This window comes from Strigops habroptila, chromosome 7 (genome assembly GCF_004027225.2).
Source record: "Strigops habroptila isolate Jane chromosome 7, bStrHab1.2.pri, whole genome shotgun sequence".
NCBI classification, from domain to species: domain Eukaryota; kingdom Metazoa; phylum Chordata; class Aves; order Psittaciformes; family Psittacidae; genus Strigops; species Strigops habroptila.
The window spans coordinates 5,976,292-5,987,331 of record NC_044283.2 but is presented as its reverse complement, the minus strand read 5'-3'; the positions used below and the strand labels follow the sequence as shown (position 1 = coordinate 5,987,331).

The 11,040-nt window shown below is 47.7% G+C and overlaps 1 protein-coding gene across 1 annotated transcript; it reads right to left on the bottom strand.

The window, feature by feature from the left end:
* Window positions 1-2,323: 2,323 nt before the first annotated feature.
* On the bottom strand, window positions 2,324-7,907 carry FABP1 (fatty acid binding protein 1). Its single transcript, XM_030492292.1, has 5 exons — window positions 7,868-7,907; window positions 6,551-6,662; window positions 4,927-5,099; window positions 3,011-3,103; window positions 2,324-2,444 (listed from the first exon to the last, which is right to left on the bottom strand). The coding sequence occupies exons 2-5, from the start codon at window positions 6,615-6,617 to the stop codon at window positions 2,394-2,396; spliced, it is 384 nt and encodes a 127-aa protein (XP_030348152.1). The 5' UTR covers window positions 6,618-6,662; window positions 7,868-7,907; the 3' UTR covers window positions 2,324-2,393.
* Window positions 7,908-11,040: the final 3,133 nt, after the last annotated feature.

Genomic DNA, 11,040 nt, shown 5'->3' with positions numbered 1-11,040 from the left:
CCGTTATATAATTATTTGCATTCTTATTGGAGGCCTGTTTCTCTCTACAAAAGTCCTAATCCTCAAATCCTTGGTTAAATTTTAATGGGTTCTTTCCTAAGTGGTTTTTGGTCTTTTTTTCCATCAGTTCTTTGTGATAACATCATTTCTTTCCAGTGATGTCCACGGGTGGTTGCCCGAGGGATGGTAAATGTGGGAAGCTGGTTTCAAAATGTCTTGTATGCCTGTGGGCACTGAGTGCAAACTGAATAAGACCCACAGATGGTGTTTTGTGTTAAGTGGTGTTTTTCTGATGAAAAACTGCTGAAAAACCCATCTATAGTTGATGCTGGTGCCACATCAAACTGTGGGCGCTTTGTAAGTGAGACTAAGTGGAATTCCTACATCAGGATAAATTAATAAGGGTAAATGAGTCTCCTTAGTTAAAAATCAGAACATATCTGCAGTGATGGCAGCAGATGGGCAGAGGATGAGTCTGTGCCAGAAGCCAGTTGCACTGGTGTGGGGCACTGGCTGTGTGCATTGCTCTAACTGAAGAAGCAGTGAGCTGGGGACTCCAATGCCTTCCAGTGCTGCCTTTCAGCTTAGACAGGTGCTTCATCCATTTTTCACTGAGCAAAATATGGATAGTCCATGGATCAGCTGCCAGTGGGCAGCCAGTGGAGCTAAGGAACAGTCTAAAGGCAATGGTTGGATTTCTAGATATAAAAGGTCTTTGCTGTCTGCCCGTCTATCTCCAAATCCAACTGGTTTGCTTCACAGTCAGTGGCAGCCAAGAGATGGAAAGAGATGTTCAAGAAGCCCCTACCTGTTCCTCAGCAGAACAGCAAGAAAACAAAACCAGGGCTTTTCCTTTTTGAAATGTCTCAAGTGATTTTGCTGATGTTTGTCCAGATCTAAGATGAGTTCACTGGAGATCAACATCTGGTTTTAGGTGCGGCTGAGCTAAGCCCTTTCATTTGTGCATGGGGTGCCCATCTGATGCCCAATGTGACAATCCGTGTTGGTTCAGTTCTCAGCATTAGGATCAACCATAGAATCACAGAATGGTTTGTGTTGGAAGGGACCTTAAAGCTCATCCAGTTCCAACCCCCTGCCACGGGCAGGGACACCTTCCACTAGAGCAGGTTGCTCCAAGCCCCTGTGTCCAACCTGGCCTTGAACACTGCCAGGGATGGGGCAGCCACAGCTTCTCTGGGCACCCTGTGCCAGCGCCTCAGCACCCTCACAGGGAAGAACTTATTCCGTATATCTAATCTCAGTCTCCCCTCTGTCAGTTTAAATCCATCACCCCTTGTCCTATGTTGACCTGTAACACAAAGACTGAGGAGACAGGAGTCATGGGAGAGATGCATGTGAGGATAAATTGGTCCTTTAGTGGCATGTGTTAGGTTTGCAGGAGGAGGTGAGGAAGCACTTGGGTTTTCCTAGCATCCTGATCAGCTTTGAGCAGTTCTAAGAACATATTCCCAGCTTGGTGTATCACACCAGCCATACACCCATTTTCCAGTGACAATTCCCAGTTATCATCCAAGCACAGGTCTTAGAAAAGGCAGCTAAAGAGAAGAGTTTCCTCTCCTGTGTGCATCAGAAAACCACACCTCCGCCTAATCTGCAGCATCAAACAAGAGCGTAGTGGTGACTTTGGTGCTCCTTCTGTGTCTACCCTGTGAACAACCATTGTCCATCTCCCACCAGGAGAAAAACCCCTGTATTTCCCCCTGGAAGAAGTGTTCAATTCCAGTTCAACCCAATTTATCAGACGTGGTTTGGACATTTGAACACTGTCTAGTGAGAAGGGATGGGAAGGAGATGGGGATGGAGTGGCCAGAGCCTGTAGGGCTGGATCCTGCTGCAGAGGTGTGTGGATAAAGATGGTGGTTTGGACACCCAAACTGCCTCCATGCTGGTTGCTTTCCCAAGACAGCTTTCCAGGCAGGATCACTAACACTACCTTGAGCCCACCTAAACCATCCCATCCTTTGGCCCTGCCAGTTACCTTGTGGTCACTTTGTCCATGTTAGTAAGGAAAGGGAACAGAGCTCTTTCCCTTCCCAGTGGTCCTCCATCCACCCAGACAGGGTAGCTGTGGGTGCATGACCCACTGGGACGTCTCCAGCAAGATGCTGGCACCAGGAAGGGGCTGGAAGAGCACTCATCACCATGGACCACATGTCAGAGGGTTGCTTTGCCAAGCTCCATTCACCACCATCAGCACAGCCTTGGCTCAGCCAGTTGCCTGATTTCTACCAGGGCTTGTGTGAGTTTTGGAGGGTTGCATCTCTTTATAGCAACAGTGAAGAGGTTGATGATAATGAAAAGGTCTTTGATACAAATTTTACTTTAATAGGCACATTTTACACAGTAAAACGATTTTGATGTGTGCAGAGTTTCTAGATTCTCTTGCTGATCCTCTTGTAGGTGATGTCTCCATTGGTCATAGTCTGAAAAACAAATGGAGAGTGTCAGCTTTCCACAGAATCATGGAATATCTCAAATGAGAAGCAACCCATAAGGATCATCATGGTACTTGGCTCCATACTCTACTTGAAAAGGATCTGGCCTTACAAATCAAACCAGGACTGCTCCCTAGTCTATCTCCTGTAAACTGCATTATTAAAGCTTGGGATTTCTTCATGAGTACCCCAAAACAAGTAGGGATAATCTGGATAATCCCTCAAATGGGATAAGTCTGCTGCACCTCTTCTTTAAAAGTGGCAGGCCCAGACACATACCTCTACCTCCGGGTTGTGGAGAACGTGCCCTCACTACATGAAACTTTGACCAGCAATGCCGACTGGTGTGTTAAAGAGTACCTTTTATATCAGACTATAATGTAAAACCGCCTTCAGCGCCTGGCCAACTGATCACTTTGGCTGCAGAGCCTGAGGGCTCATCCCCAACACCTCCCTAAGATCCCCACCATCTCTATAGGCTTTCTAGGGCCAGACCACTAAAGACAGCTGTATGCACCATTACTTCAGCCATTGTTCTTCTCTTCTACACTTACATGGGTGATGGTGTCTCCGTTGAGTTCAGTGACAGATTTGACCCCTTTCAGGTTTGTAATCAGCTTGTTGTTACCCTCCATGTGAACAGTAGTCTGGTAAGAGGAGACAAAGGCATTCATGTTATTGCTGGAGACCATCTCAACACCAGCATTTTGTCCTTCTCCTGCACTGAGCTGCCACCATTCCCTCCGCAAGCTGTTTGGAGAAAGCTGCTCCCTGGTGATTTTGGATTTCCTGAGAGGAGGAGGAGAGAGGGTTGTGCTGGTGGTGAATACAGCACAAGAAGGGTGTGGATCTTTAACTTGGGATGTGGTTTTGGCACCGTACCTACTTCTTTCCCCTTCACATTGAGGCTCACTTCTGCACTGTTATATGCCAGAGCAGGGATCCTTGGCATCCCTTGACATCACACCAACACATGAGTGTTTGGAGGAGAACAAGGAAGGCTCTTCACCCTGCTAATGCTGGTGCCTCCATGCAGCCCTGATGCTCCTTGGGACAGCTCCTCATGCAGCACCCAGACCAAGAGGAGCTGCACTCCTCCAAGGAGAGAACTGGGACACTGGGACATCTCATCTCCTCTCCATCACCCACCTATTGCAGCAACCTCCTTTAAGATGGGGTGACAGGGAGCTGGGTGACAGCATGGGGGGAGTCTTGGTGAAGGTGGGAAACTAAGGAGCTTTCAAAATCTCATGGCTGGAAAGCTCTCAGAGGGACAGGCACATCTACTGGGTCTCTGCCCCTCAGGAGCTGCACATCTAAAAGCACTAGCACCTCTGGGGCAGCAATCACCGATCACTGAAATTACTCAAATAAATAACCCAGCAAAACCACTTCTGTTCTTCTGCCTGCCCAGCTATAATGGTTCATCTGCCCTTGAATTGCTGATCTATGGAGAGTGAAACCCTTCTAATAGCTGTTTCTCCCTAGTTTATGCACAAGGGATTTCAGTGATGCTGGAAATCATGGTACAGCAAGTACAGCTCCCAGAGACCACTGGGGCATTTCCTTGGTGATCATCCCTCCTGATTCCATCCATCCCTGCAATATCCTCTCCTCCTGAGGTAGAGGTGAGAGGCAACTGTCTTGACATTTTAGGAATTATTGCAAACTAATGTCCAGCAGTGGGAGCTGGCCTGGTTTCAAGGGTGATAACTCCTCACCTTGTCAGATCATTTGACCCAGTGCAAGCACAAGCAGTGGAAAAAGCTAGCAGAGACGCTAGCAGCCACTGGGACTTGAAGGGAGAGATTTATTGGTTTATGATTTATTGGCTGACTTTCCTGCACTGCCTTTAAGTCAACAAAATGTAGGTGGGGGTATGTTTTGTGTTGCAACATGACAGAAAGTCAACCCTTTTCCACCTTGAATCTTGGAGACCTTTTGCTGTCGGAAAAGAATACCCCAAAGCATCTCTCCTCTTCTTTTACAAATGGGATATTAAAACACTCTTCCAGTATTTTCCAAACTGGAAATTAAAGTAGAAATTCAATATTTAGAAATGCAAGGCTTCATCTGCAGAAGTGCTGCTTGGGGAGCTTGCAATGTAAAAACAAAGAGGTGGGAACTTCAGAGTCTCAGGTTCTGAGATTCTCAGGAAGGTGGCTCAGAAATAGACTGTTATTTTGAGGACTGAGTCCCTAAGAGACTTGCTGAGGACGTGCAGGGAACAGGACAGGGGTGTTACATCTGCAGACATTGTTTCAGCAATTAGCCCCTTCCCATTACATGAAATCATGCATGCAAACTGAGAGAGACAGAACCAGGCTGCAGAACTACCCAGGTCTTCTCCCTGTGTCAGCTTTAATGGTCAGGTCATTCCCTTTGCTCAAGTGCAGAGGGAATGGCTGGAAAGGGAATTTAATGTCCCTGAGCCCTTGCAGCCCTGGCAGAGGAGGAGTTGATCACTCACCTTGATTTTCTCCCCTGATCGTATCTCCATCTCGCTCTCCTCCCCGATGGTGAACTCTTGATGCATCACTCTGGTGCCGGCGGTCACTGTGATCTTGAACTTCTTCCCATCCTGCACGATTTCTGAGACGCTCTTGATGTCCTTTCCCTTCTGGATATGTTCATCAGGAACCCCTGCCCAAGAACAGGAGACATTAGGCGGACCTTGGAGCCATCAGTAGGCACACTGCTGCTGCTAAATCATAGAATCATAGAATAGTTTGGGTTGGAAAGGACATTATATAATGTAATGTCCTTTATTAATATAATCTAGTTCCAACTCCCATGAATGAATGAATGAATGAATGAATGTGGCAGGATTTGGTGATGCACAACTGGAAGGATTTCTATTCCAGTGTGGAAAAACCTTGCAATGATGATGGTTCCCAAAGGCCACATGGCCCTGAGCCTGTTGGGGAAGAAGAATAACAAATACTGTCATCCTGATGTGTGGGAACTAAGACATCTCCCTTGTCTCACCGACCTGGCTGGGAGCAGAACAGTTACCTCCCTGCCTAAGCACCAGATAGCAAGAATCCTGATTTTCTTTCTTCCTCTGGCAAGCAGAGAAAAATGGAATAGAGGCAGGATAAGGGAACCAAGTGGGGTTTTATTCAGGGTTCCTCAGAACCAGTTCACTAAAGTCTTCTCCAAAAATATAGCATCTGATCTGGCAGGTAGAGCCCCTCCATCCAGCACATAACTGTGCAGAAATAGTGCAAAGCGTCCTGAATCCCTGCAGGAACATGTTCCCTGGCATGGACATGGGTGGAAATGTAGTTAGCCACATTCATCATTAAGCATTTAAAGAACCCCAACTATTTTTATCTCTTCACCAATCTCTTCATCAGGGACTGTAGCGATGGGACAAGGGGTGATGGGTTCAAACTGATACAGGGGCAGTTCAGGTTAGATATAAGGAAGAAGCTCTTCCCTGTGAGGGTGCTGAGGCGCTGGCACAGGATGCCCAGAGAAGCTGTGGCTGCCCCATCCCTGGCAGTGTCAAGGCCAGGTTGGACATAGGGGCTTGGAGCAACCTGCTCTAGTGGAAGGTGTCCCTGCCCGTGGCAGGGGGTTGGAACTGGATGAGCTTTAAGGTCTTTTCCAACCCAAACCAGTCTGGAATTCTATGATTTTTCTGATGAATGGTGGAATCTGGTGCTTCGCAGCATCGCTGAGCAGCAGCATGGGGGGCTGAGCGATGTCCTGCTTGCCTTCAAATATTACAGCTTGATGGAGCAGATCTGCAGTCTCCCTGACCCACCAAGGTCCTGCTGGGCTATCACATGTGTGCAGCACTCTGCTGCAGCTGCAGAGCCTGCTAGGACCATTTTCCTGCAAGCCGTATATTTCACCCAGCATCCTTTGGCCTCCAGCCACCAGCCAGGGAGATGCTTTCTCTTCTGTCTCGAGACCACACCTCCATGCACATGCATTAAAAAAACCCCAACAACTGCAGGAAGACAGTCAGAAATAGGAAATCTAAGAGATGTTTTCAGTCTCCATCATCAGCGCATTAGTTGGACCCCCAAATACCAGCGTGATCTGCAGAGGCAAAGCAGCACATAGCACATGCAGGCACTTACCTATGGATTTCATGAAGGGCTCGAAGTTTTCCTGGGACTGGAGCTCATACTTTCCAGTGAAGCTCATGGTGGAAAGGCTCTCTGTGCCCCCAACACAAGAGAAGGTGCTTTGCTGGTGAATAGAGCTTGGTTTTATAAGGTCCTTTTGCCTTAAAAGTTGGTCAGAGGTAAGATGATGTAATTGTTTTATGGCCCTGTTCAAACATTAACATAAAACTGGGCAATGGTCAGTGATAAATTGTTGTACATTTTACGGACCTCGATTTACAACGTGGGGGCAGGGAAAATCCCATGAGCCCATTTTATGGGGGCAGCAACGTGGCATCCGTAAACAAATGGGAAATAAAGTGATCAAAGAGATTGATTATCAGAGGAACAAGCCAGATCACCTATCAGCTGGCAGCCTGCGAGCACACCTCTGGAAGAGAAGAAAGTGATGGAAGATTATGGTTATGGCTCCAGGGGATGAACTGATGGGGTTTCTATTCACTGATGTGTGCACGCTGGGTCTTTAGCATTGACATGAAAAGTAGCGGCTGCACATTGGCTTGCTCACTCCTTCACATGCCTCATGGTCCGCTGTAACAATGGGTTTTGGTGTAACCCAGATGTAGCTGTAGTCACAAAGTCATCATTACAATCATAGAATCATAGAATGGTAGAACAGAATAGAATCATAGAATGGTTTGGGTTGGAAAGGACCTTAAAGTCATCCAGTTCCAACCCCCTGCCATGGGCAGGGACACCTCGCATGAGACCATGTTGCCCAAGACTCTGTCCAACCTGGCCTTGAACACTGCCAGGGATGGAGCATTTACCACTAATCATTGTCTCCCAAGGAACAAACACGACTCAAAATCAAATCCAGGCTTCCATCCTGAAGACTGCAGTATGATTCAGACTCCATCACCTACGGCCTTGCCTCCAAGAAAGGGGTTTCGTGTGGATAGATGGTCTGGTGCCATTAGTGATCTACTGAGGCTATTGCCAGGAGCCACCACTAACCCCGCTTCCCTCTCCTTTCCCCAGAGGAGCCACAGTCACTCGTGCACAGAAGGAGCATTCTGGTCCTCAGAGCCATGTTTATCCCGAAAGCCACATCAAAGGAGGGCCAGCAACAGCCTCCAAGCTGAGCCTCATTCCTTCCTCTAAAGCAGGGCTAAGGGCTGGGCTTCTCTCCCAGTGCGGTCCCCTTGGCTGAGCATCCATCCCCTGGGTCTGGACTCGCAGGCATAGCTTCTTGCTCCCATCTCATCCTCTGCCCGAATGAATCCCTCCTCCCTCCCAAAGTCAGGGATTTTCCCCCTTTTCACTCACATTCCTTCTTCTCTTTGCAATTCTTCCAGTCTACCTTCTCACAGCATCTTCGACCTTTTGAAATCATGGATAAGCGTGAAAAAACCCATCTCCTTCCAGTTTGGAGATGCTGTCAGAGCCCTCTGCAGCCACACATCCTGCTCCTGCAGGCTCAGCCCAGGGCTGCTGCCACCTTGTCTCTTTGTGCTGCCCAGTGATGCTGCTCGGGCTACATTCAGCCTCAGCTTCTGGTTAATTAGTCCAGGCAGACTGATGAAGCAGGAGAGGGAAAACCTCTGCTGAAGGGTATCCATAAGGAACATCACCCCTCCGCACCATGGAGGGGGCCAGGAAGGTTCAGAGGCACTCATAGAATATAGGTTGATTCAGCAATTTCCCTAATACCCCTTTCATCCCTCGCATTCCAACAGGAATGACATCACCTTGGGAACCGCATGTCATGTTTTCCCTGCCCTGGGTGAATGACCTGGGGTCATGTGGGGCCACATGTCCCTTTTCAGTGTCTTCTTCATGGGGAGAGTGGTGACTGACCTATCAGGACAGGTCCTGGCAGCAGCTGGAGCTGGCACCTCCCTGCCCCTCACCGTGTCCTCTGGCCATGGAAGCACACGTGTGCCTCCCAAGCTTTCATGTCCTAGACCTCTGGCTGCTCCTCCAGGCAGTTCAGGGCCCTTTCTCTTCACATGATGGGCAATGAGGTTCACACTTGAAACAAAACCTGAATATTGTTCTATCATCTGATATAAGGAAGAAGTTCTTTACTGTGAGGGTGCTGAGGCACTGGCACAGGCTGCCCAAGGAAGTGGTAAATGCTCCATCCCTGGCAGTGTTCAAGGCCAGGCTGGACAGAGCCTTGGGCGACATGGTCTAGTGTGAGGTGTCCTTGCCCATGGCAGGGGGTTGGAACTGGGTGATCTTAAGGTCCTTTCCAACCCAAACCATTCTCATAGGCAACTCATGAGATAATTCACAGGTTCTTTCAACCTGAACTTCCCCTGTTTAAGTTTGAACCCATCACCCCTTGTCCTATCACTCCAGTCCCTGATGAAGAGTCTCTCTCCAGCATCCTTGTAGCCCCCTTCAGATATTGGAAGCTGTTCTGAGGTCTCCACGCAGCTTCTCTTCTCCAAGCTGAACAGCCCCACACACATCTGAGACCAAAGTTGCTTTCTGCAGGTATCCTCTTCTACTTGTTGTGGATAGATATAACATATCTGTGCTCCCAGCTTCGGTGTGTTGGATAACTGCGGACTATGGATCACTGCTGGCAAATTTGGAAATGCAATCAACTGATTTCTGATCAATGATGAAAGATAAAACCTCTTTGGTTTGTCTGTTCTGTTGGACTCATGTTCTTTTATATCCCCCAGTGAAGAAATACCGAAGTTCTTAGAAGAAGCAGCCCTCACAGAATGAAATTTGGCCAAGGTAATGATTATCTAGGCAGGCTTGCAGGGCAAATGGCAGGTGAGATAACCTTAATCTCAATAGCAAAGTTCAGGATACTTGTACATCTCCCCACCAGAATCTCTTAAAACATGACATCACTTTATCTTTCCAAGGAAAGAAAATGTACCTGATTTGCATTAACACGAGGCCATGTCAATTGACCATGGTTAAAACGACATATCTACCCTGAAACACGGACCTGGTTTGTTGAGAGAGAAAAAGCATGGATCACTTTCAAAAATCAGTAAGGAAGGTCTTGTGGGAAGCCAGCAGGTACTTTAGTGTTTAAGTTGCTTTGGAAATAAAGTGTAGAGTCTTAGAAGCTTGCCAGAAGTAAGGACGTAAATGTCTCATTTCAGCTTTTTGCACCTGAACCAAAGATGTGGACATGCAAAACTTCTCAGCTCCCTCCTAACCATGAAGGTATTTGAACGCTCTACATCCCAAGGTGATGAATCAGAGAAATGCTGGTTGGGAGGGACCTCTGAAGGTCTCTGGTTCAACCTCTGGCTCAAAGCAAGAGCATCACCAATACCAGGTCAGCTCAGCCATGTCTTTGGCTGTATCTCAAAACCCACCTCCTCTGCCTCTCTGGGTACCCATCCTGGGGCTGTACACCCACCTCTTGAAGGAGATGCTCAACCCAAACCTCCCAAAGTGCAATTTGTGGCTGGTGCCTCATGTTATAGCATCTACCATAATCAAGAAGAATTTGGCCCCATCATCTGTGTAGCTGCGTGTGGAGCAGTCGCAGGCTGTTATCACCTTCCCTCAACCCTTCCCTGGAATTCCTGGTCCTGGATCCCACTCTCAGTGTCTGCCTAGGCACTGGGAAACCACCCTCCTGCATGCACTGCTTCCTAACAACTTGGATGTTATGTTGGGGAACAGGATTTTGAGCCTCAGGGCTCCTGCAGCAAAACTCCTTCTCTACCTCCTCCAGTTTGAAGTAAAACTCTTGCTGAAGTTCTGAACTATGAAAAGGACTTGTTTGTATCTCTGGCAGTGTTCAAGTCCAGGCTGGATGGGGCTTCGAGTAACCTGGTCTGGTGGAAGGTATCCCTGCCTGTGACTCCCCACACATTGTGAAGTCCTTGGTTTCACCCAAGTGCTTTGGGAAGCCGGGTCTGTGCTCTATGCTAGGATATTCTTAGTCCAAATGTGATAGGCTACAAGCCAGGGCTTTTCAATTGTGAATTAAAAAGCTGGTTCAATCATGGATTTCTCTAATGCAGGTCCAGCTGAACACCCCAGAACCTCTAGCTTGTTATTTTAAGAGCTTGGTCGCATGCTTGCTGATCACAGATGCCCAGGTGGACTTCCCTGTGTCTCAACCTGTATTATTGCTTGGTTCATTCCTATTTCTGCTGTGCTTGTACCTGGGAACTTGGTCTGCCGCCCAGTCTTCACGTCTTTGGTCAGATTATTTTTAACCTTGAGGAACAAAGATTTCTTCAGCAGGCCACGTGACTGCATTGCTTTGAAAGGTTCAATGGGATGGGGAAAGATGATGCTGATGTTGCAATCTCTCCGTTTCTCTTGGTTTACACCAAATTTTCACTATGCCATATTACCAAGACAGCACTGAGATGAAATTCAGCACCTTTCCCATTTTCTTTCTCCTTTTAAAATGGCCATGGCAGTCTCCTGGCTGCCTCCAAGCTGTAACTTCCAAGCCGTAAGCACCAGTTTATGTTGGTTTAGATTAGATATTCCTTTATCAG